Source organism: Centroberyx affinis, unplaced genomic scaffold (genome assembly GCF_046629955.1).
Source record: "Centroberyx affinis isolate AG114_WGS23_722 - 3 ecotype Tasmania unplaced genomic scaffold, CSIRO-AGI_Caff_v1 ptg000541l_1, whole genome shotgun sequence".
Taxonomy (NCBI): Eukaryota; Metazoa; Chordata; class Actinopteri; order Beryciformes; family Berycidae; genus Centroberyx; species Centroberyx affinis.
This window is the reverse complement of record NW_027279189.1, coordinates 241354-268264: the sequence shown is the minus strand read 5'-3', so window position 1 is coordinate 268264 and position 26911 is coordinate 241354. Positions and strand designations below refer to the sequence as shown.

At 41.3% G+C, this 26911-nt stretch overlaps 1 protein-coding gene across 1 annotated transcript; it reads left to right on the top strand.

Annotated features, from left to right (window-relative positions):
- The first annotated feature begins 6569 nt into the window (after positions 1 to 6569).
- On the top strand, positions 6570 to 23087 carry LOC139642881 (CMP-N-acetylneuraminate-beta-galactosamide-alpha-2,3-sialyltransferase 1-like). The gene is made up of 6 exons (XM_071517923.1): positions 6570 to 6860; positions 9697 to 9890; positions 19559 to 19738; positions 21597 to 21642; positions 22281 to 22400; positions 22914 to 23087. The coding sequence occupies exons 1-6, from the start codon at positions 6570 to 6572 to the stop codon at positions 23085 to 23087; spliced, it is 1005 nt and encodes a 334-aa protein (XP_071374024.1).
- Positions 23088 to 26911: the final 3824 nt, after the last annotated feature.

Below are 26911 nucleotides of genomic sequence, written 5' to 3'. Positions count from 1 at the left end.
GCCGAATCAATTAATCTCACCAATATATCTAGGAAGCCGGTGTTAAAGGAAGGATCCAGCCTCAAACAGGATGAAATGGGTGGGGAGTTTTTGTTCCAAAGCACAGTACAGGCCAGAAAGTAATTTTTGGAAAACAGATTTCTCAGCACTTGGTGAAGTAATTGTTGAGTTACTGGTATTGATCAAAAACCCCATCAACCCCCCGCAGATATATTATGGGCATTTTGTGCTATGGGGCAGTAAAAATCTTACTTATTGGCTCTTTAATTGTCAGTGAAGCAGATCTAGCTTTTAGATGTTCCTGTAGAACTCGAGTTTTTTCAAGCTGCCAACTCAGGAAAGTGAACAGGAAAAGATTGAATTCCTCAGCGGACCTGACTGACAACCCGATAGAAAACACACTCACCACTCAGCCCTGCCACTGTAAAATATATTCTTTTCCAGCCCAAGTGATGTCAGTACTGTAATGACAGACCTGCCAAACTGCCTGATGTCTGAATAAAGACTGTCAAAAATAAAACAAAGAGTGGCCTTGTAATGTGCAGTCGGATAGGACTGCTGGCACAGTTTGAGAAAGGTGCTGTTTGAAACATGTTGCCTAGTTTTGTCTCTGAAATCCCTCGAGGATTCTCCCACACTGTAAACTATTTTGTTATCATGTGTGCTGATACTTCAGTAAATATCCTATCCCACATTACAAGGAAGCTCTCCTGCCCAGTAAGCTGCTTTTGTGGCTCACGTTTTTAATCTATACAAAGACGTGGAAATATTTCAGCTGTTTCAGCTTCCATCTGGGTTCAGCTAATAACAATGTAAAAGAACGCTGGGAAAACTCCTAAAAGAGATCAAAAGCATAGGAACAGAAAAGAATCCTCAGCATCATGGGACACATAACGCACTGCTCATTGACAGAAGTGCAATTGGACTGTTCACTTCGTCTGAGGCATCCCACGCTTTCCTCGGTGCTCATGATTAATGGGGCAGACGCCTCATTTTGGATGGAGAACTTCCTTGATAAAATGCATCAGTAGTGAGAGCTGCTTTACATTCTCTCCCTGGCTACATCTCGCTATCAGTGGAACAGCAGAGGAAAAAAAAAAAAAAATTTGACTGCATGCAAAATGGCCTCATCAAATGATGGAGATTTTCCCATTCAATACTAAACATCAAAAGCAATTTTCAGGGCAAGCTGTAGCTGCAGCTACCTGCACCTTACTGCTGATGCACTGCATCAGACTACTTGAGGTTTTCCAATATGAAATGAATCCGATGGTTGATGCTGGACTAGCTAATTGGATTGTGCAAACAGTACTTCTAACATGCAGTGCACATTTGATTGTTAACTAAAAATTCTGACATAGTATGAAATACGTGGTAAATAAATTAAATGAATATGTAAATTGGTGCTTGTAATGTTTCATTACCATATTCATGCGTTTTGTTCTTACTTTTGTGCCTTTTTCTTCAGCATACTGCAGAGAGCTTCGTTTCCTGGAGCCCTTGTATTGATCACTGCCTTTGTGAAGACAAAGATAAATATTTAATGGTACATGATTCACCATTAAATATTTACCGTACCTGTACCTTTAGATATTTGAGTTGTTTCTCATGTCCCTGTCTCTCTCCTGATTTCCATACTGTATGTTGGAGGGGCATGGTATGTCAGAAGAGAGCAGAGCCTTTTCTCCTCCCCACCATTTCCCTTTATTTCACTTTAATCTCACAGAGCAGCTCCCACACACAGGATCAGCAAGTCATTTATCGATCAGCAACACATTTGATAATTAGATTGGCCCTGTTACAAAAGATGCCAAATTGAAAGTTATAGTCTAATAATGAAGTCATTGATATCAATTTCTATATAGGCAATTTAACATTGCTGATTCACCCTGCGGCTGGGGTGAATAGCCAACTGGATTGTAGCCCAAATTGCATTATTAAACATTTCATTATAAATTATCATATATTATAGCCTTGATGCAACTAAATTTTAAATATGGCAAGCATAGCCACAAGATGTTTGTTTGAGTGTTTCAGACTGTAACCTAGAGCTGGGAAACTGCCCATAATGTCAGTGTGAGTGAGAACGTGAAACTGCACTGGCCTGAGCTCGTATTCGGTAATGCCGGGCTGAAGCGAATGAGGCAGTCTCACAGGGAGTTAACACACTGGGGGAACTTTATTGCTCCCGGCAACTGCAGGTACACGGATGGGTGTGAAGGATGTGACGGATGTGACTCTGCAATAATAAGTGGAGCTGCAATGAGAAAATGTCTCAGTAAGTGCATATCGCAATTTTGTAATCATAAAATTAGAGATATAATCAGCTGCTGTGCCCTCGCAAATGAATTAAGTGCCGTTACGTGCATTAACAATAACAACGGCGAACCTTAACAGCAATAACAAGGAGATAACAGAGGTGGGCTATGATATATAAGTGCAAATGGAAAGACCTGTGATCAATATAAACTGCCATGGGTTGTCATAAACTGGGAGCATGCAACAATAGCGGGCAGCAATTGCCACAATAATTCACACAAACTACCTCAACCAAATCCACAAAGGAACAAGGCAACACATAACTTGTCATCCCCACAAATGATGCAGTTGCCCCTCTAGGCCGATCCCTAACATATAATATGCCACCTTGTTTTGACCTGTAATCGTAGCGCCCCCCTGGACCAGTCAGTGTCATTCTGAAAACGCTAGAAAGCAGTGGTGAGAATGAGATGCAATCAGTGTATTTTTTATAATTTCACAATGAGGTGGTGAGATGCATCATTTCCCTAAGGTCCTCCTAAATCCTATTTGCAGAGTCTGAGATATCACAAATGCCATACAGACGCACAGACTGTTCCATGGATTGCATACACTACATATAGTACATATTTTTCATATATTTCATATTAACGCAGTATATGAATTGGATTCTTGGTTAGATTCTGGGGTGTCCATCGCCTCATTTCTCCTGTACATGCCCCAAGTCGGCTTGCATCCCTTAATAAGTCACACCTTGCACGTGCTACAACCAGACCTGATGCCACGGGAGGCGAGACAGTGGGTGTGTATGCAGTCAAGCAGTGCTGTTGTGTCCGTGCCCAGTGAATGAGTAAGTGTGTGTGAGTGAGTCCATGAAGACCAAAATACAATATTTTCAGCTCAGAATATAGTCTAGATGTTCAGCAAATAGGCTTAACTGGTTTTGTAGGCTAGGCCAATATTGGTCACAGTATTAAACTCATTATCACCCATGCACTGATCCAATATTTCTAACATTACATTTTCCCTCTATGTATAGACATATATGGTCAAAGATGTTTCATGAAGACATTCAAATTTGATTTTATCTGAGTGGATACATATAACTTTATTGCATTTTCAAATATCCATCCTTTTTCATAGGCAGTTTCAGACTAACTCCAGTAAACACATCACAACTGGACTTGGTCCTGATTGGCTCCCTCACTAAACAATTACAGAAATCCTTCCAATCAGGCCAGTTTACACTAGCATTTGAGCTGGAAAGCCTCGACACACACTTTAATCTATCTAGATAATCCTGCCTGTAAAGCCCTGAATGCTCCTGGAACACTGTTGATGTGCTTGTGTGGGGAAACACAATCATGCACTCCTTTCTATTAAAGTGGAGTACCACTAAACTGACTGACTGAAAGTCAATATTTGTGAAAATGAAAAATTCTCCACGAAAGCTAGAAGCTCGAGCACAAAGACCCTGATGCCATCAAATGTAAAATCCAGAGCCGTTTCATCTTTTATTCTGTAGTGATATTATTACTAATGAAACAGAAATTTCACAGAAAATCCCCACTGGATTCTTGCCTTTAACATCTTTTCCTATTCTCTCTCTGTGGCGCAGTTTCAGATATTGGATGTTGATAATGGCTCAGGTTCAGCTCTTAGTTTCCTGGTTTCTGGCTTCGGCGTAATATTGTTCATGTTCACAAATATGGATTGCAGCTGTCACAAAACATGAACTGAATTCTTCACTTTTAATTCCCCTCTAAATGTGGAGATTACTTCGTAGAGGGTTAAGTTGCGTTGAATGTGGAAACCTGGCTTCAGCTCAGCAAGCATAACTCTCGGCTCAGCAAAGACACCTTTTCCCCCCAGTATGTAACACAAAGGAGTGTTTTCAGAGCCGCCGAATTCTGATCTCCGAAATTGCTCGCGAGAAAAACAGAGGTAAGCCAGACAGAAAAACAATTTCCACAGAGCACCAAGTAAAAACACTTTACTGTAACTACATCCCCGCAAAGTTGATGACTTCTCAAAACCGAAGATTATGGCGAAAATCACAGCTCACACACTTTTTTTTTTCTTTATATATATATATATCCTAGTGCTTGCTGTCCCCTCTCTTTCTCGCTTCCCTCCCCACCCCTCTCCTCCTCCTCTTCCTCTGAAGCCCGAACAGACGCTTCGCTGTCTCGGCTCGGCGAACTTTGATCAGCGCGCGGTGGGGGGGGGGGGGGGGGGGTTGCCAACCTTCAGTGGGACAAGGTCGGGCGGCGGGGTTAACGGTCCGCCGTGTTGTCAGACGCGGGGAGTCGCCATCTGTTTCCCGCGGATACGTACTCTTCGTCTACCTGGCCCGCTCGGTGCCAAGGGCTTCAGAGCTGGAGTGGAGTCAACAGCACTCGCTCTCGCACAAGCATTCATTGAAGTGTCCATTATGCGTGTCCCTGGGTATCCTTGTCAAACTTGCCGCCTTAAACAATAACCCGACCTCGCGTCGTATGCAAATCCGCTGTCAAGCAACAGACGACGACTTCTAAGCCGTTCGGCCCGCTGATAAACGGCGGCGTTTTTTTTTTTTTTTTTTTTTCCCGCTCTGATTGCGAGAACGAAATCAACAGACGAGCTCGAGTGTCGCTGAATATTCTCTCTCTCTCTCTCTCTCCGTCAGACTTAAACCCAATCCTCTTTCGCTTCCCTCCAGGGTGGAATTTGAATGACCTGATCAATTTCTAATCAGGAAAGACCTGCAGCCTTTTCTCTCTTCGTAATAGAGTCTCTCACCCCCCCCCCCCACAAATCTTCCCCAACACAGAGGGCTCGCTCTAGAAATTGTTAAGAGCAAAAGGGCAGGTCGGGTGTTTCGGTATTTCGGAGGGAGGGGCGGGGGGGTTCGTTTTTCGAATATGTTTCTCGTTCTGCGTTGCGATGATATCGCTTTATCTGGAATGTGGATCTGGTATTAGCTAAATAGAGAAGTATTTGTGGGATTCTAAGCACAGCTGCACCTCCAAAATGAAATCCAGGCCCTGTTTAAAGGCAGAGGCGGCCTTTTCAAGTTGGAAACGAAACCCCAGGAGGTCCACCTGCTTTGTCGTTAAGAAAAGCCTCCCTCTGAAATCATACACAAGTGTGATCCTACACTATACATATTTAACACACACATTTCTGTCACCAGTATCTTTCTGTAGAGTGTAGATGAGACTATATAGGCTCTATAGTGGGTGGAACATTGTAGCACTTTAAAAACCCCTATTTTGACTTTTGAATTGGATCCATTTAAACTTGCAGACTGGATAAGACAATCAGGCAAAGGGCAAAATAACTGCTGAACACAAGCTGCCAGTGGCTGGATGCCACTGATTACATTGGCAACGGTACTTAAAATTTAAGTAGTGTTTTTTGTATCATATCTCTGCATTTGCATTTTAATTTTTTCCCCAGCAAACTAAAGATTGTTTCCAATTCAGTTCAAGTGTAATGAAGTTGCCTCAGCACGCATCTATTTACATTACTCATCCCTAACAGTGGGATGGGTGAGTGATTAAACAGGCTGGCAAATTATCAGAAGGTCACTTCCTGCTCCAGGAGCACAGAAATAACTTTCACAATCGTTTGAGCGCTGCTTGCTGCAAAGTCATTTTTGATGTTTGACATTCTGTCTAGAGTCTGTGAAACATCTCAGAGCCATTTTGCAGTTTCACCCAAAAACAGGGCAGTGTAACATTTTAGCAAATACATTTTCTACAATCGTGCGCAGAAAACGTGCACAGAAAGTCACGCATGCACATTGAGAGTGTCACCCTGGGACTATTAGCATTGTGAAATTAACAGTGCAGAATTTCCAGTTCTTACTTAAAGTTAAACGCTATTAGAGTTTCACAGGCTGTTATTATCCTCAATTTTCCCTGCGTGTGTTCTCACAAATTGCCCTGGTTTGCCTTTTAGGTGGATCATTATACAAAGAATGGACGACATATCAGTCACTGACCCCATAGAGTCAACATGGGAAAAGCGACTGAATCTGCTTAACCAGGAGCCGTCAAGCTGACAGAACACTGCTGGGTCGTCCTCCACTGCGGAACTGCCTGCCTTTATTACTTTATTACTTTATGATTCATTACTACGCTGTATTATCTGCAAAATAAGAGCAACGGGATGTTATGATTGGACGTCAGTGATTTATTTGACCCACTTGCACCATGCAGTCGACAAGGAAGCCTTTTTCTCATACCTTTCGGACTCTTGATTCATCGCAGACGCCTGTTTTTGTCTCCTGCGCCCCCGAAGTTCCCAACTAACTGCTTCCGACCATGTCTCTACCCAAGCGGAGGAAGATCAGGACCGTTGCCCTCCTCTTCTGCATCGTTACCTTCGCAACCTTCCTCTTCAGCTACACTCTCCGGGACCCGTCGCTCTACTTCTTCAAGTACGCCTTCCGCCTCTCGGACAACCTCTTCTCCAAAGGCCCGTGCGCCTGCCGCCGGTGCATGGCGGAGTCGGAGGACGACCCGTGGTTCGCCGAGCGCTTCAACCTGTCCGTTCACCCGCTCATGACCCGGGAGAACAGCGTCCTGACTGATGAGACCTTCAGATGGTGGCAGGTAAGAGGATAAAAAAAAAAAAGAGAAATGCATTCAGATCACAGGCGGCCGCGGTGCTCTCTCTCGAGAGAGGTGTTTGTTTTGGCCACGCTGATCGCCTCAAATCCGAGGGATCTTCACCAGGATCGAGTCGTGAAGCCGGCTCCCACGCACAATTTGTTCACATTTAACGAGTGGGATGCTGGATATGTAAATTGTTGCTTTCTCTCACCATAGATGACAAGAGGGACGCAGCAATTTGTGCTAATAGGCGATGCCATACCACTTCATTTACTTAAATTCGCCCTCTGCTATCTGTGGCTTCAATTAGCCTTTTAATTATATCCAACATGGTGCAATCATTTTGTATTAACATGATAGCCTATTAGTTTTATCTCACCTTTAATTCATATATCAGATGTCCATTGCCCTCTTATAGGTGCTCATTAAAGGAAAAGTCCACCCTCGGATGCTCTTACACTGTTATGACCAATTTATGATGTTCTATGCATTCTGGGAGTTATCTTGTGTTGTAATCGACGTTTGTGATCCCACTTTCCTTCATCCTGCCTCGTCTATTTCAGTTAGTGATTTCCTATGTTTCTCAGAATGCCTTTCGACAACCCCCAGAGAAGGGGTGTGAACTTGTTGCATTCGGCTGTGGGTTGACTCGTACGTGACCGGAGTAAAGTTCGTATATTGGATATTCCGTGTGGATCTATTTTGTAAAATATTGAAACCAGCGGGTGAAAAGTTCTTCCTCGCCTAGTATTCACAAATATATTCATCAGTGTGCCTGTCCTTGTTTGCTGTACAAGTTACTGAAGAAAAATGAATGTCCAGTAAATATCCAATGTCAAGCAAACTTTACTGCGGTTTTCATGTGTAGTTGGAGAGAGCTTTGAAGACAGAGTCGCAAACCCCAACATGTCTTGTGGCTGCATTGCATTCTGGTCTATTTTCTGCTGCTGTCAGTGGAGAAATTGCTCTCTCTGTCTCTTCTATGATAGATTTCCCCCTGTATGACTGTTGAACGTCGGTGCAAAATTGTGAGTCTGGAAATAAGCTCTCACTCTTTGATTCTGAGGGACTGACAACAAAACCTGACGTTTACCGCTGATGCTTTATAGTTGAAGCATTTTCTGCTATCAAACCCCACTGTAGCTGCTGGAAATATCTGGACATGACTTCACATCATCTACATTTGGCCAGTTATCCACGGGAATAAGAAAAATACACCAAACAACAAAAATTAACCCAGGAATGCAAGATACATCGCCAATAGCTGTTTTTAACAGTGTTTAAGTGTTTTAAGGTGGATTTGTCCTTTAAGGTCACTTTGCTGTAAATTAGAATTCAGGCCTCGGCTATATTACTGATGATGTACTAGACTTAACTTAATTAAATCAAGGCAAAATATACTTCCTGGATACGCCATGATCAGAGTTACACTGAGAATGGCAAAGGCCTATTCACAGAATTTATGGCGCACAATTACCCAAGCTTAGTCTGGAAGGAGTCCAGTGCCTTAGTTGTTATCACATTCAACTCACACCATGTCCAATTAGAGGCAAGAATAGAAAAATTACTGCAAGGTTGCCTCCTGTCACTACTCATTCTGGGAAATGCTCCTCACGGGGAGCTTGACGAGGCAAATGTCACATATCAGCAGTAGCCGGGCCAGATGGTCCGGGCCGCCGCGCTGCCAGGCGAGGCCGCGACCTCCAGGTGTGCCCGTGTTCTTACTGCAGACGAGGTGACTTTGTTCAGACGTGTCAACGCTGACACGTCACGCGGTTTACATTTAATTCCTGTAAATCACTCTAGACCCTCTGAGAAAGAGAGTTTCTCATCAGACATGTCATTGAGGGCGACAGGCTCGACCGATGTGGGTTTTTTGAAGGCCAGCGCCGAAACTGATTTCTTTGGATTGAAGCAAAACTTTGTGCCCGTACTAAAAAAAAACCTTTAAAATCGAGCATTTTCATGCCAAAAAATTCCAAAAAAGTATTCAGTGTTTTGGCCAGAATTTTATTGGCAGGGTGGAAAAGCCTCTGAAACAGCATTTAGACCATGAGACACTAAAACTCTCCATTGAAACCCAGGCCAACAACAACAACAACAACAACAACAACAACAACAACAACAACAACAACAACAACAATAATAACAATAATAAAAATAATAATGCTCTTCATAAGTTGCATTTCTATTTTCTACTTTTTACTTTATCTATTTATCTTGAATTTTTTTCTCATGTATATAAAGTCTGATGTGTTGGATTTTTGTTGCTGGAGTGCTACAGCCAATTTTCCATCGCATGTAATGTAGTGAACAATAAATATTTATACATCTATCTATCTAATGATAATAATAATGATAAAAGGCTAATTCCAGTTACAACTAACACATCAGATTCCTGTACATGTATGCATGCAGACCTAATATTTACGTGCAGCCAAGCAGATGCCTGTTGTGCATATGTGTTTCTTTCCACATGCATGTGTGTGTGTGTGTGTGCTTGTATTGTATGTGTGATCCTGAAGGCCTTGAACATACTGTATCCGTACGTTTTATTCTCTGCATACACAGTACAATATGTGCCAGCACATAGACCTGCATTCCTTTGCTGCCTGTGCCTGAGTACAAAGCGTTAGCAGAGGGGCAAGGCCGAGAAGAGAAACCCCCCCCCCCACATGCGGAGTTAAGCCGTCCCCGAGGTTATTCCAGAAATGTGCTCGGCGTCTCCGGCTCAACGCCAGCCTCCACTGCCCCTGTTCAATCACTTCTTACTTAAAGTGGGCCCCGGAGCCTCGGCTTTTTGCGCTGAGGCTGCGTATATCTGCTGTGTCACCAGTGGCTGCAGTCGGAGAGGCACCCGGCCAACTTCAGCGACGTGGTGGAGGAGCTGTTCCGGGTCATCCCCGACGAGGCGCTGTACGCCGACGCGGGCCCCGGACGCTGCCGGACCTGCGCCGTGGTGGGCAACTCCGGGAACCTGAAGGGGGCGCGCTACGGGGGCCTCATCGACTCCAGCGACCTCATCATCAGGTGATTTAGGAGTCGGTTCTGTGGTTAGAATCAGGGAGAAAGAGAGAAAAACACTCCTCCTTACATCTGCTGTGATATTTATTTTACACAGTTTAGTTGGCGGAAAGTAAATGTCACAGCAAATGTAAGGTGGAGGTGTTTCTTTTTCTATAGTTTATAATTTCCAATAGTTTGCACCTCTTTGGGTGTGCGTTTTACTGTTTTTTGATGAAGAATTAGGAGTGTCACCTAAAATCTGAATAGCTTAGGCCAGTGATTCTCAACCTTTTTCATATCAAGGACCCCTAGTTTAGTCCCCATTAGGGCCACGGACCCCTTTTTGATGAGATTTTGTCTCTCGGACCCAAATCTGAGAATATTTTTACTGTTAGATATGATTTTGTCCATGACTATCTGTATTGTAGGTAGAGAGATAACAGTGAAACTATGATCAAAACAGTCATTCTTCTACATTCTCTAACTTCTTGTGAATGAAATAATGCTGAAGTTTAACAATTCATCAATTTTCTGGGGACCCCCTGGAACTCCCTCAAGGACCCCTGGCGGTCCCCGGACCCCACGTTGAGAACCACTGGCTTAGGCCTTGTCAGCAATGAACACAGAATGAGCTCTATACGGATTTCATGTGAATTTGGATTTCATTTTATTCAGTTTTCTTCAATCAATTCAGGGTAAAGACTTCCAATAGACAACCAGTGTAATCAGTTATGCAACAAATTAGGTGATGAATCAAACTGCATCGTATCCATCATATTGGAGGTGGACGACACTGACTGGCTGATATGTGATTTGTTTTCAGCTGAATCAATGTGGTAGAAATGTGGTAGACAAACTAACAGGGAAAACGCTCGTTTTCCTCGTTGCGCAGCAGTGTGTCTATCTCTCTTTTTTTTGTATTTCTGTCACGTCCCAGACTGCACCCAGCTCAGAGGTGTGGCTGGAGTTTTTCGCCGACTTCGTTCCGTTCCCACAGCATTGTTGTGTGCTCCAGAAGTGTTTTGAGAAAAATTATCTTAACAAAACAGCTGATGAAAATAATAGAGTTGGAGTATTCAAAATGTTTCGCCTAAATGCCTTAAGGCAGCCGCAAACAAGAGAGAGGAGTTTGTCGCACCCTCTAATCTGTCACACCAATTGCAGCTCTGCGGAGAAGGAATCGGAAGGGAGAAAGATGGAAAACACGACAAGATGATTTTCTAGGGGATGCGGGTATATTTTCTAGCGCATAACTATAAGCTTTGTGATGAAGTAAAGCTCATTTGGACGTCAAAGTGCAAACAATTATTCCGACTGGATTCGATTTGCTGTCCGTGCAGCATCTGCTGGATATCTTTCTCACATCACAGATTTGACTCTTGTTTTTTTCTCTTGTTTCGGGCTTTGGGAGAGTTAATCATGTTTGCAAATACTGATCTGCAGATTGGACTGAAGGCTGCGGGGCTGGAACATCATGTAAAGCTCCAAATCAATTCCTGAATTCCTGTTTAATGAGATGGAATAATGTTGTAGACTGCTATAACTTTGTAGACTACAAGTATAACTCAGAAATGATGGGTTTAAGGCAGCAGTGGGGAGATGCAGATGGTTGTGGTAACTTTGTCTTGAGCAACAACCGCAGATAACAGTTATTGTGAAACTTTTTCAAGCCAATGACATCGATAGGATATAGCAGCTCAAAAACCGCACAGGGAAACACTGCGGAGTTATTGTGAGCGGGGCAGAGATTGAAAACCAATGCTTTTATAATACCCACAACGCAATCTGCCCAGATCCTCTAAATCCTCCTTTATAGACTATTATGAATATTGAACTGCATAGGGCCTATTGCCTAAAGCTTCTTGTTTGCTCAGCAGATTGCAGCAGTGAAATAAGAGTTGAGTAATAAAAAGAGCCTTTGCGTCTTCTTTTGATGTAAAAGTAAGCACCGTGGCCCATAAATAATGTAATTTTTATAAAGGATAGGCTATTTGAAGCACTAATAACTCATGATAAATACTAAATTTGGGTTTAAATGGGAGTTTTTATTCTTCTAAGGCATTTTAATTGATATGCCAGTGTAGATAAGAGCCATAAAAAAGTGTGGGTTTTTTTGGCCATGTTAGTGCAATCCATACAGATTTCCAGTTTGTATTGGATTGCAGATAAACATTTACATTTTAGGCATTCAGTGCTTTCATCCAGAGCAACTTCCAGTCAATGCAACAGCAGCTAAAATGACACATAATTTAATAGAGTTGAAGACATAGAGACAGTGAGATCACAGCACTGGTGCTTGTGTCAAACCATGATAACTGAGAGTAGTGAAAATGGGAAGTGCCGTTAGAAACAGCATACAGTGCAGGTGAGGGAAATAAAAGAACTATAATTGTGTGTGTGTACTAGATGAATAATAGAACAGAAACAAATTAGACTCAATTAAATAATGCAACGTAATAGAAAAGAACAAACAATAAAACAAAACAAAACAAAAACCAACGAGCAAGAGGGAAAGGGTGTGTGTGTGTGTGTGTGTGTGCGCGTGCGTGCGTGGGTGCTACAGAGTAATCAAATATTTAAACGGTTTGGTTTATCAGAAATGCCTGTAGAGTCTTATTAAATATAATATGGTAATATTTCCATGGCCATCCAACTGAAAACTGTCCATATGTGGTGCAGAACCTGTGAAACAGAAGGCAGGTTATCTAGTTTATAGAAGTTATTTATATTGTGTGCACAGTTTGGAATTCACTGTAAAAGGAATGTATGCATGAATTTCACATAATAACAGAAAGCATTTTGATGTGGAAAACAGATGGTTTCAGCCTGTGGAATAAAGGTGTGGATGATTCAGTGGGTGGGGGTGGGGGGGGGGGATTGGAGAAGATCGCTAACCTAAACAGTTTCCTTGGTGAAATGAGTATCTTGTTAAGGCCGGTGGGCCGCGCGGCGATGCGGTCGGCATGACGATCTTATCAGAAAAAGTAACGGGAGAGCGGCTAAAACATCCCAAAGCAAATTTCATGCGGTATTCTTGCATGGCTCTTAATTTATCACAGCGTGGCTTTGTCAACCTGCTGTGACATGTTGCCTCTGTATAAAGCCACATTACTGCACTTATCTTCTTTGCCAGTCCCCGCTGTGACAGCAGCATGGCGTTCCCTACCAATTCAATTATCGGGTGACAGGGACGGCACCAAGACAAGAGTTATTGCTTCGCTATTAGCAGAATATTCCTCTGCAGCAGAACGCTATGGAAATAGGTTGTGTTTGTATTGTTTGCTAGTTAGTGCATCACATTTGGAGTCGTGCTTGATTGCGAGCCATGCTGTCTTAGTTATGTTAGAACAAATAGTGTAACACTGAGGTGAGGTGTGTATTTCATAAGAGTTGAGCACCAAGCTTGAGGGCAACTCTGTCCAGAATATGATTGCTGTGAAACTTTGTTCTCGCATTCATATTTAAAAAGGAGTACAATCACTCAGTCTCTTTTAAACACATCTAATCACGTCTAAACACATTTTGTAAGTATTACTGTATGTGCTATGGCCGCACCAATATATTTATTTAAAAATAATTAGGCTGTCTTGGATGTGAGATCGTCTCATCATTCATATTTACTGTGTTGGATTGAACATCAGCCAAGCTCATATTCGACACGATAGCGTAAGCCCCGGCAAATAACTTCATTAAGATGGATCTCAAACCCGGCAGATGCAATACGTAGGCACGTCACATTCTTGACTCAAAATCCCTGTTTGAAATTGATTTTCAAACAGGGATTTTCACACAACTAACATCACACACCCGGCATAAGCTTTCTAGCTCTATTCTGAGTTTTGCCGTGCACTAATAATGACGTTCTTTAAACCTTTTTACAAGATTCAGAGCAGGAACTTTTTCCTCTCTGGGTGAGAATATTATTACCACAATGATGTGCTGCTGAGGGCACATTAATGCCCAGAATGATCCTCATAAGTGCCTCTTCCTACACCATCAACCTCTGATTATGGACAGATAAAAGTAGCTGCACTGTGCTTTGAAACTACACAGCTTATATAGACATTGAAAGCTTATTTTCCCAGTCAGCTGCATTATTACTATTATGGTGCACCTAAAATGTTTTCAAAGATCATAGTAATTTCTGAAATAAGTGTAGGAGTATGAGTAAGACATCATTTTCATGTCTGCCAATGTGTGATCTAACCTCCACGAACCTATTCTGTGTGATGGCAGCAACTGTCATTATGGTACTGTGTAGGTTTAGGGGTTTCCTACTTGGGCTATCTGCACTAAATATGTATGCTTCCACCAAATGGCATACTGTCTGCTGTATGAATACATGCTATGTTGTCATTGCTAACTTCAACTGAAGCAAATAGAGGGCTTTCAGGTGATATAACTCTCCTTCTGGCGGCCATATTGGAGGTCCTCCGTTCTTGGGCAACAGTGCTGGTTGCATGTCTAAAAGTACAGTTTGGCAGTCTCAACGGAATTCAATAAACATAGTTCTGTGCTGTTTTTGACTGGAAACTGATCATTTTGCCACTGTGATTGATTTTATGTTTAGATAATGTCACCTTGTTAGCCGCTAACCAGCTAACCATCACTGTCTTGTTGTAAACACATCTGATTAGCACACTAGCTAACATATCGAGTAAAAGCTAGCGTTAGTAGGCTAGTGGCTACTAGTTGCATGTTAGGCCCATTTACTACTGTGTGCATCTGGCTTCCATTTCCTCCAGTCATTTTGCCGTTATGTAATTCGATTTTTGTAATATTTACAAAATTTTGTTGTTTTTGAAATACAAACGTTACGCTGTCAAAACTAGCTTGAACTGATGTCCTGGCTAACAAAGACGCCCTAAATAAAGACATGGACGTGACAATTAAGTCTGTAAGGCAACATGTCTTTGAGGGATTATTCCCTAGTGACTGACAGTAAGCAGAGCGTAACATAACGCCTGCACTGATATGAAAACACTCAACTCACACAATGAAATAATAAAAAAAACTTTGACAAAACCAAATGAAGGCTTCATGATTACTGTGATGGATTATCTAGATCAGTGGTGGCTGGGGACTGAAAAAATTGGGGAAGATAAGAGGAAAACCAACCCAGATTTCACACATGTAAGTAGTAAAACAACAGCTTACAATAAACCGACCAGATTTTCTGGAGCAAATCCAGGGACGTTTGCCAAACGAGCCCTCATATCTCCAACTATGCCGACTAGAGTGCAGACACCACCAGGAATAATATAAAGGAGAGGGGCTATCTATTGGCACAAACTTAAAAACACACATTCTTAACATTGCTTACATTGTTACATTTTGTGCTGGCTTGTTAGTTTGCTAACGTTGCCAAAAGCGAACTGTTTGTTCAGGTCAACTGTGCTGACTGTCAAGCTACAACTCATAGTGCTTTAGTCAAGACTAGGGATATATAAGAAATTTGCAAACAAATCTACCTAGTCAGACTATTCTATTCTACTATACTTTTACTTAAACCTCTACCCACACCACAAGGATATTTTTCAGCTGTGTCGCTTTTTCAGGTCCGGTTAGTATTATTTGCACACAGCCAATTCTCCAGTGGACCTCCATGATGGAGCCAGACGTGGTTGCTAGGAGATTTAAAGCCTCTATAGCTACACAAGCAGACTACCCCGCTGTTCCCAAACAATATCTCATCACTGAGTCCAGGGTCAACATTCATCCTGTTAATTACAAAGCCACAAGCTTTAACACCTCACCTGAGACTCGGTGCCTGCATCTCCCCCGCTGCTGCTGCCTCAATCTGCCTGTGCCGCTTCACTTACCTGATAATAATGTGCACAGTGTTCATTCTTCATTATGATTGTTAGGCATCTCAAACAGGACATGCATTTTGAAGAGATATGTCCATATATATGTGCCTTTTTCACTAGAGCTATGACACACACACACACAGCATATAAAATGTGTGTATGGGTAACAGCAGCTAACTAGCGGACCGGTCACACACTACGAAATGAGATGGTGCTGAAAATACCACTGACCTTTTAATGTGTTAGTTAGCTATTACATGCTATGTGAGTTGTCGGGGCCTTGTAGGTGCAAGCGCAGGGCCATGTCATGGAATATTCCAGCCCACGGCTATATAAGCGCTTTGAGGCCCCTATTGGATGAACAAAATGAATGAAAAAATAATGTAGAAAACAGCTGCAGAATGGACGCTCAGTAAAGGCAAAGGATATCCTACTGGTAGACTAACGCACTTGACAATGAAGGCACCACCAATAACCATTCATCAACATTATAGTAAGCAACAGGGTACTGTGTCTCACTTTTCAAAATGCAGAGAAAAACATGATAGAATACTTCAGTCATTCACAAAGAATAAAATTGGCCTATTCAAGCAGTACTGGAATCGCATGACAAAACACACAAGCACACCAGCAATGCTCTTAACAGACAGCACAGTAACGTCAACACTGGCTAAAACTCCCACGCGTAAGACATCACAACAGCCTATAATTCACACTGGCAAGTGGGCCGCAACATTAGGCCTCATGAGACTGAACCAAACAATGACACCTACAGTTTAACATTGATGTGAAATCTAGTAAAGCATTAAAATAAAAAGTCTGACTCACAGATGATGCTTGAAACTTCCTGCTCCTCTTCTTTGAAGTGAAGTCATTGATGACGCACCAAGTCGCATTCCAGAGGCGGAGGCAGTTGGTTAAGTCGCTGCTTACCGAATTTAGGTCCGAAGTTTATTTTGCTCAGGCCCAGTTTCAGATAGATCTTGAGCGATCCACTTTTGGGAAAACTTTATGGTGTTCCTTCTCCCTAAGCAGAAAGGAACGATCCTGTGGTAACATAACAGAGAATTCTGCAGAGAATTGCAGAAACTATATGAGTTCATCTGGAAAATTCTCATCTAGATCATTGCGGTATCGCCTATATTTCATCCTTTCAGACTCGCCCAAGTTGGGAAAGAAATCCAAAGTATTGGCACGTCTTCTTGTTGGCTTCATTTCATCACTCTAATGCACCGTTCAGGTTATTTATCATCAGTAAAAAGACTTCAACTCGAAATCTCTCTCCTCTAGTGAGAATCTGGTGTCGGAGTCATGTGACCTGGTTTTGCACTTCCCCGGGAGTGGTGTTATAGACCTGTATTCTGTAGCTGCTGATATTTCTTTTGCTCTGGCTTGAAATTCCCCAAATTTATCACAAAGACCCGCAACAAAATCTTTAAGTGAGATAATCAACTCCACAGCTATCACCAGGTTCAAATCCACTTTATGCAGGGGCTTTGCTGACTGAGTGAGATCTTTGTAGGACTAAATTCCAAACGATTCACAGAGATGTTGATTCTGATGCTTCCATTTTAGTGCACTTCATCTGGTGTGGCCGTATTTTGTGTTTCATCCTTGGCTATTTTACTCAGATTGTCTTGAATATTTGTGTAATTCAGGTAAAGGCCTCTCAGAGTCTTAATGTTTTAGTTTGTTGGAAGTCCAGCTGTGTTGATTTCCCAGCCCTGGGGGGAATTAGAGCCGAAGTTGAATATCGATTGGACCAATCTGAAATAGTTATTTGCCTCCGTACAGCAGTCAATACTACCTGCCCCTACAAGATGAAGAGAATGAGCTGCGCATGGAATCCACTGATCAACATTAGATCAGGAGTAGAATCGACAACAATAGAAAAGTACCTTGCCTTTTGCACCTGCAGTATAATCTGTGCTTGAACGCGCTGTCCCATTAAAGTGATGACTTCTTCACATAGGCTGGCAGATAACTAGAATGGTGTTCCAAGGCTCTTATTGTCACACTTTTTTATGGGCTCTGCAAGGAACGGATCGAAGTGCTTAGCAATTCTAAAAGTCCTAGATAGTTACCATTACGGGGGGAGCCGAACATTTCATTGTCCGCTCTGAATGAAAGGCCGCATCAAAAACTGCACTATACTACTGAGACAATGCTAGCTGAGAGTCAGTGCCGTGAACCTGGGTTTGGGCAAGCCAGGTGAGGGTCGCATTACAATGTGTCCGGCCAGATTGGTGCTCCTCAGAGAGACGTGCAGCATTGTAACAGTCACAGCATCCAGAATCAGTGCTGACGAGCTGACGTAACTTCACTAACCAGTCGACAAAAGAAACTGTGCACCTTACAAGTTGAGGCAGACTAACTGATCATTCTCTCTCCACCTTCTCTGCATTTCTGAGGCAGTCTATGACGAGTTTTTGTAGATAGGTATAGTATGGGTGCTTTCACCCCCTTTTCTCCCATCACCCACCACCTTCACTTACTATACTTGTGTAGTCCCACGCAGTTAAAAATATTCTTATTTTGGGGGGGGGGGCATTTCAGCCTTTATTTGAGACAGGAAATTTTGGGAAAGAAAACAGGATGATATGCGACAATGGTCATGGGCCAGATTTGAACACAGGACTTCGCAACTACGGTACACGCCCTAGACCACTAGGCTACCAGGACACCCCTAAAACATTACTATTTATTTTTTGAAACATATTTTGTGTACATTTTTATTCATCTCCTCTACAAAACTGCCAGACATGGCTGCTTGATGATTTAAGATTACTGCTTTAGAACTGCTACAAGTTCTCATTTTCTCACTTTTAAGATAATGGTAGTGGCCTACTTGCATTCAACATAGTGTGTGCTAAAGTGTTAGCATGGAGCACCGGATCGAACGATCTGCCAGGGACACATGGATGATTTAGGTGTCTATGTTCTCATTATTTAGCGGATAAGTTGACCAAGGTCAGATTTTCCCCAAAACTCAGTATATCCTTTTAAGTTTTAATTTCCCTTTAGCTTTATTTGTCGAAAGAGGACTTTTAGGTTCAGATTTCCAATCTGTTAATCAAGTTAGCGGCATTTTCAACTTAAGCAGCTATGTCTTATACCTGTAGCTGGAATACGAAATAGCAGGAAGTTTGCAGCAACTGTAAAATAGCCTTATGCATAGTCAAAAATAGTTCTTTGGGGGAGGTCATTGAGTCCTGTCAGGTTCAGGCAGAAATGCCAAGCTCTTATGTAGCTGTCAACTCAAAGCCGATAATGAGGAGGCTGATATTGCTCTGATTGGAGCGTCACAACAGGTGATGCCAGTCAAACGTGGGTCAGTTTGTTGATGTTGCTCGTGTGTCTCACTTCCTACGGCTGACCGAAGCCAGCTGCCGCTGTCAAACTTACCAGCCAATTACTGTTCCAGCTTGAGAAAATATTGTTGGACATAATAATAGGGACGCCTAGCATGCCAAGCTGTAATTGTTGTGCCCACCTCTCCAAATGGACACTGGATTGTTTTGCATTGTTGTTTTGGGTATCCAACACATTATGAAATGGGGCAAATTTTATTTTATTTTTTCTCAAAATGTGGTGCTTGTCAGGCCTGGTTTGGCATGGCTCAGCACCCTGTGGTCTGACTAATTATAGGTATGTGTGAAAACCAGTCCAACAAAAAACACCATTGGTAGATAAGGGATGATCAGTAGAACAAAAGCCAGATGTTTCTGATCTGGGGTGAAACGAAACTCCACTGGGCAGGTGAGCTGTCCCAGAAAGAGTTTAAGAGGTCAAAATAATTATCCAAAATTGAAAACAATATATGATTTTTTTTTTTTTTTTAAATGACCCTCAAACAAAAATCTCTCTTACCTTGTCCTGCAGAATGAACCAGGCTCCCACCGCTGGGTTTGAAGAAGACGTGGGCGCCAGAACAACTCATCACGTCATGTACCCAGAGAGTGCCATCGACCTGGACAACACCACCAGCCTGGTGTTGATCCCCTTCAAGACTCTGGACCTGCAGTGGATCATTAGTGCACTGACCACAGGCACCATAAAACAGTGGGTGTGAATGTGTGCTTTTTTTCTTAGACTTTCCTGCACTTTTGGAGTTGTGAGTTGCAGCCACCAGAGAGATGCTTGCTCCAGTTTTTCATTCAGCGCTCAAACCTTCAGCTGTGAACGTATGAAGATGGATGCATGTGTAGATTTTGTTTTTCCCCCTCCCAGATTCATTAAAACTCTTCCGATACCACCGGTGCACACTTCTCTTGTCATAACAAACATTATCACTCCATAATCACCTTCCAGTCAATTTCACATTCAGCTCGTTCATTCTGGATAAGACTGTCAAGCTGATGACTGCTGGCGATCCAAAAAATAATAATGCATCTGCAGTGGCATCAGTAATGGTATTACCAATAAAGCATGCAGGGAAATGTGTTAAATGGTAAAAAAAAAGATGATGGGACGGGAAAGGGCTTGATCTCTACATAAGCTTGTTCATCTAAGTCTGGAATTGTCTTCCAGCAGTGCCCGAAGCAATCATTCTGCATTATTAAACATCACAGAGATCACTATAGTGGCAGTAATTTTCAGTATTGCCCCAACAAGCATTAGATCTGCACATTTTCTGGCCTTGGTAAATGAGGGTTAAAGAATGAGACACTAAACTGATAAAGGAATGCGGGGACATCGGAGTGACTGTATTGATCCAAATTCACACTGCGATTTTTGCAGCACTGACTTTAAACATTAATAATTCTCTAAGATTCTGATCGTTAAGAGGCCCTTCGCCATGCAAGAGTGCCACGCCGACGCCTGTGTGTTGAGGCAAAGTGGGTGTAATAAAAACCGGATAGGAATCTAAAGACGGGGAGCGATCCTTCATTTAAACACCATTTTAAATAGTTGGGTTTACGATGTAGCAAAGCAGACGGTACAATAGATCATGTTCATATTCATTCACGACAAGATATAGGAGACCTAGGAGCGTTTTTGCTGTACAACACCCGTCTCCAGCTCCGTCCTCATGGCAATATATCAAATGACAGCCTACATTTCTGAAGAAAATGATGAATATGCAAGAGGCATTAGACCAATTACTGTAATCTTGGAATTTTAATGACCCGCATTGCGATGGCAACCATTACTAAGGCCGTACTGGCTCTTGCTAAGCCTTACCTTGTAATTGGAAGCATTTTAGTGGATTGTGTCTTGCCATTCTGCATCGCCATGTAATCATTATTTTTCAGTCATTAGTATCCCATACCCAACACCTCGTCGCCTTTAAAGTCTGCATAAGCATGGTGTCGAATTTGAATGGAGGTAGCACTTTTTCTTTTCTTTTTCCAACTCTCATCTTTGTGGAAAGTGGCAAACACGCAATTTTTGCATGTACGTATACTGCTTATACATCTAGCTCTCGGTCTGGCCTGAATACACTTTTCATATGCAAATGCAGCGTGGCCACCGCGCCGGTGCCGAACACGTGTTTATTCAAACGGCTTCTCCCATTTTCATGTTTTTTCCTTTGCGTGTCTCACGGCCGTGTGAGGATGATGAACAGCGCCACGCCGCTCGCTGTCATGTGATGAATGAATGGGAAGATTTGACAGCGGGCATATGTTGCCGTGTGATGACTTGTAAATGTGTCTGTGATATTTCATCAGCTCTTTTTTTATCCCTTATACCGTCATAATATTCAGACACTTGACATATGATTTCAGACATAGCAGTCAGATTGCATGCCACAAATTAAAATCATATGCGTGCATGCTTTTCCTGTGATTGCAGACATATGCATAAGCACAATCATGTGCTGGAAAAATTGCCTTTAAGGCTATTTTAAATGCAATGAACAAAAAAACTACTTTTTTAAAAGTGATTTTAAGTATATTGTTATTTTCTGTCATTACAGCACATATTTACCAGTTATGTCCAGGATAAAGGCAAACAAAGATAAGGTGAGTCAAAGGTCTTAATCCTATACATTGTTTTCATTGTACATGATGTAACTGTTTATTTGTTTATTAAACAGAAGTTACATCATATTTAATGCAAACTATGCATAGGATTCATTAAACAGAAGTTACATCATGGTCATTGAAAACTGCATAGGATTCATTAAACAGAAGTTACATCATGGTCATTGAAAACTATGCATAGGATTCATTAAACAGAAGTTACATCATGGTCATTGAAAACTATGCATAGGATTCAATAACCATGATATAACTTCTGTTTAATACAGCCTATACATAGTTTTCATTAAACATGATGCAACATCTGTTCAATAATGCACAGTTTTCATTGAACATGATGTAATTTCAGCTTAATAAATCCTATACATAGTTTTCATCGAACATGATGTGAACAAGGCATACGTAATCTTTTCTAAGGCAAGTCTTAGATTTTCATGCTTTTACCTCCTGAACTGTGCTTAGTGAAATTGCGCTACATGAATAATCACCTCACACAGCCAGATACAGGCTGTATTTTGTAACTGCAGTATATCTGCCTGCATCAGCCACCTGTATCAGTAGGCCGATACACAGTAAATCACAATGGTACATCATTTATTATGACTGTGACTGTTTTGCAGGTGTTGATTTACAGCCCCACCTTTTTTAAGTACGTCTATGAGACTTGGCTGGAGGGTCACGGGCGATATCCTTCTACCGGCTTCCTCAGCTTATTGTTTGCTATTCACATATGTGATGAGGTAAATCGATACACACCTTGTTTTGCATGTTAGGGTTTTGCATGTTAGGGGAACTTGTTGCATGAGTCATTTTATTACATTTCCAGATAAAATGAGACCATAAACTTTATTTCAAGTAAATAAAATGGTAACACTTTACAATAAGGGTCACTAAGTTAAGGGTTAACTAATGTGTAATTTACTAATGGTGTTCATGTTAACTAAGGTATTAATTTATACATTATTTAATAGTTTATAAAGATGACTATTAAATAATGTATAAATTAATACCTTAGTTAACATGAACACCATTAGTAAATGATTACCAGACACATTAGTTAACTGTTAATTAAGGGTTAGTTAATGCTTATTAAGCATTAACTAACCCTTAATTAATGTACCCTTATTGTAAAGTGTTACCAAAAAAATGTGAATCTGGAGTGAAAACTGCTGTGAAAACTTGAATGTCCACAGTCTGTTCAAGTGATGTTTTGGTCTGGTGACACATTTGCTTTTGTTCCCTGCACACTCCAGGTCAGTGTGTTTGGATTCGGTGCAGACCAGTATGGAAACTGGCACCACTACTGGGAGGAGAACCATTTGGCCGGAGCTTTCCGACACACGGGAGTCCATGATGGAGATTATGAATTCAACGTCACGCTGCTGCTGGCAGACAAGCACAAAATCACAATGTTTAAAGGAAGATGATGCCCAAGTCCATGTGTGCAGTCCAGTGAACACCGAATGAACTTCATCAGCCTTTAATTTTATCCTTATTTTTATTATTATTTTATTTTATTTTATTTTTATTATTTCACCCCCGTAATGGGGGAAACGGGGTTGCCATAATTTCCAAAGATGTTATCTCATGAACTCTTTTGGCCTGTCCAGAGCTTTAACCATAGAATGAGAAAAACAAACCCACACAGAAGAATGATGACATTGCCAAGCTCATTATGAACTCTATTTTTGTCCACTTTGTCTCTTAGTGTTTGTCCATTCACATTCCCATGTCAGGACGACAAAAAAAAAAAATAACACCTCTCTGCTCGGTATTTGACCTGGGCGTGAAGGCAAAGACTAACAACCAGCATGCTATACATCAGCCACTTTGCTGCAATTATGTAGTGTGTGTATATTCTGTCTGGTCTTTTTCTTTTTACATGGGAAACACTTACAGGTATGTCTGTGAACATGACATTGACGGATAAAACAAGCTTGTTTTGTTGACATAAGGAGTCAGACATGAATGCCATAATCCCTCCATTCATGAGCTGTGTATAGACGTAGAGAGCGGTGAGTCTGAGCAAAGTTCATCACTGTCCCCTCATATGCAGGGGGCATATTGGAAGCTGTTTGAATCCAAATTGATATTTTCTATCAAGCAACAAACTTAGGGAGGACTTTAATGAGCTTCACAACAGAGGACGCCATTGACTTTGCTGTAAATATAACATACCAGCATCTTGAATTGGCCGCTGATGTGGCAGAGCAGGTGCCATGTATGTCATGTGCAACTACCGTGAGTGTAGGTAAGAAAGGGAACATCAATTCCGGCCTTTGTTAAAGGATAACTCCAGCCGTTTTCCACCTGGAACCTATTTCTCCATCTGTTTCCATCAGTGCGATCGATTCTGACCGAAATCCCATCAGTTGCTTCACTATAAAGCTACTTACGTCTTGCTCTCCAATAGGGCCACAATAGGGCCTCAAACTCAAAAGCACCCAAAGCAACACTCACTTTGCAAAAACACATTTTTTATTTTCAGTTTATCCATATTCTGACAACTTTCACTATATATGTTGCTTCTAAACTGTACGAGAAAGCCATGATTTGACATTTTCCTCATTACAGAGCAGGCAATCAACATGATCTGCTTTGAGTGCTTTTGGCTTTGAGTTTTGGAGTGTCCATTGGCCCTATAGGACTCTACTGGAGAGCCGCAGCAAGACCTAAGTAGCTCTATAGTGAAGCAGCTGATGAGATTTTGGTCAGAATCGATCTGTGTGATGGAAGCAGATCGATTCAGTGAAATGGGGTGCAGGTCGAAAATGGCCAGTGTTCTGCTTTAAGTTCAACTCAAACAAGTGGTAGATCCACTAGTTTGTCATGACGCTGTATACAGTCATTCATAGCCCATGGAAAACTGATATATAATACAGCCTATACCGTCCATATCAAACGTGCCTTATTATCAGTGACATCCATTTTCTAATACTTGCAAAGTAGGTGTCAAGTGCCTTTAATGAAACCTTTTTAAGACTGAATAAATCCATGAATTTTGCCATTAATTAATCCTAAATGTATTACTATAATTCTTCTTATTATTGCTGTATTTGTCGGTTACCTTTACTAGTCTTACGCTGTTGTTGTCTATAAAATGTGAATTTAAAGAAAAGCATGATACATATAGCCATTTTAAAGTATTTGTCTCTGCGAGGAATCAGTAGAAATCTTTGTTCACCACAAGAAAAATAAATAAATCTCACCCACAATTATGTCACCAGATTCAGTTCAGATACAGCTATATTTTGCCCAGGCTTTAATAATTAGGTGCACTTGCTGAAAAACGCTGTAGAGTTGCACTATGAGGAATGTATGTTGAATGTTTTATGACTGCGAGCAACAAAGAACCACTTACTCTGCCCCTCGCATTATTATTTCACAGACGATACGTCATCCGAAATGTTCTCGGTGTGAAGTATGACTTTGTATTTGTAAAGAGTGAACCTTGGTGGTGCTTCATCTAATATGATTTGCTCCATGTGCCTTGAAATCTGATGGGATATGTGCTTTTTGCTTATGGCCAGCCTGTGTCTTCATGTTCTTTTCTTCCTCCGTGCAACAGCAGATTGTATTGAGAGCTGGAGAACCCGTATTATCTGTTGAATGGGGATTTGTTTGCCACCTTGTATGGGAAAACTGTTGCTACAGAAGAGTAGATAGTGTATAGACAGCAGTGGAGATGCATCTGTGCCGCAGAGGACACTGTCACCTAGTGGACAATAATCTGCCTGTCATGAATCAACATTAACATCACTTGATCTGTCTATAATAACAATGAATTGATGACTTATTGGTATTTATTGATGATATTAAAACCTTGCCTCATTCTTTAATATCCAAATGAAATTAAAATGATGTTATACCTGTATTTGGTATAGGCTACTCACACATTCAGATGAGGTCATAGGTTATTTCTATATTGCTGAATAAATATGTGATTTTGAAAAGCATTTAAAAAGCTTATTCAGACGAATCTCACTTCCACAATAAGGGCCATAATTCGATTTTTTTTTATGTTTGTGTTCGTTTTGTCGCTATCAATATAAATGTGTTCAGCCGAAGCTCAGAAAGGGGTTTTGAATTACTGTTGTCTGGAGTTGTTGTGTAACAGGTCGCTCATATTGGCTTGTGTGGGAGAGATGGATGATGAGAGCGATGGCAGCCTTGTGTTATTCTGTGTATTTGGCTATGCTGCGGACTCCCACAATACTCCAAAATAAAAGCGTGTGAGTTTTCACTGAAATCTCTGCAAACACCAAGCAAGTTTATTAATAATAAATGATCTTAATGCAAATGCTTCCTGACTTTATACACATTTTGAGTGGGCAAGCTCTAAATTAGATGGCACACTATATTACAGTGATCTATTCTGCACAGCAAAAGGCATTACATGGGAAACTTTCCATTTCCACTTCACACCTGTTGATGGTACAGTAAGTGATAATACATTTTATTACAATGGAGAAAGGCAAATTCAATTCAATAGCTATAAAATGTCTGATTTGATGAGAAATATCACTCATTTTAAGAATTCCTATATGATATTTCTTTGGCGCTGGACAGTCCAATCAAGATTTGTAAAAAGAATTTATACTTCCAGATTTCATGCCTGATGACAACATCTTTGAATTTTAGTTCTCTGCCTTTGGGAGAGAGTTGTTCTTCTTCATAAATATTGATTGGATTGTGTTATACCGACAGTACTTTTTTCAATTTTTAATTTGTGTTCCCCTTTAAAGCAACTGAATGAAAACAGACATTGTCAGCTTTAATTATTGAATGACAGCAAGTCCTAGTTTCTGAGAATCTGAGTTTCCTTGAATGCAGCATGAGGATTTCAGGATTGAATATATCACAAAAAAGTGTAATTCTCTGCATTCATATTACAGATGTTCAATTTTCCTGGAGTAATTAATGTGAAATCTATTTTAGGATGCATTTCACTCAGCATAAGAATTGATATGCTATGTCTGTGATCTAGAACTGACCAATCAATATCTGTGAGTATGAACAACTCACATCCTCATGCCAGAAACCAGAGACCCTGAGACTCAGCCCCATGGTGTGATGTCATCAGGGTGTAGAATCTGATGTAAACAGTGTCCAGTAAACTGTGACTGCACAGGATGCTCATTTGAGTTATTATATCCAAATGAGCTGACAAGTACAGTTGTTTTCCACAGAAAATGGCCCTGGGTGCTGCAGCACCTGCACCGTCTTTCCCTTTTCATTCATTATGAAGCAG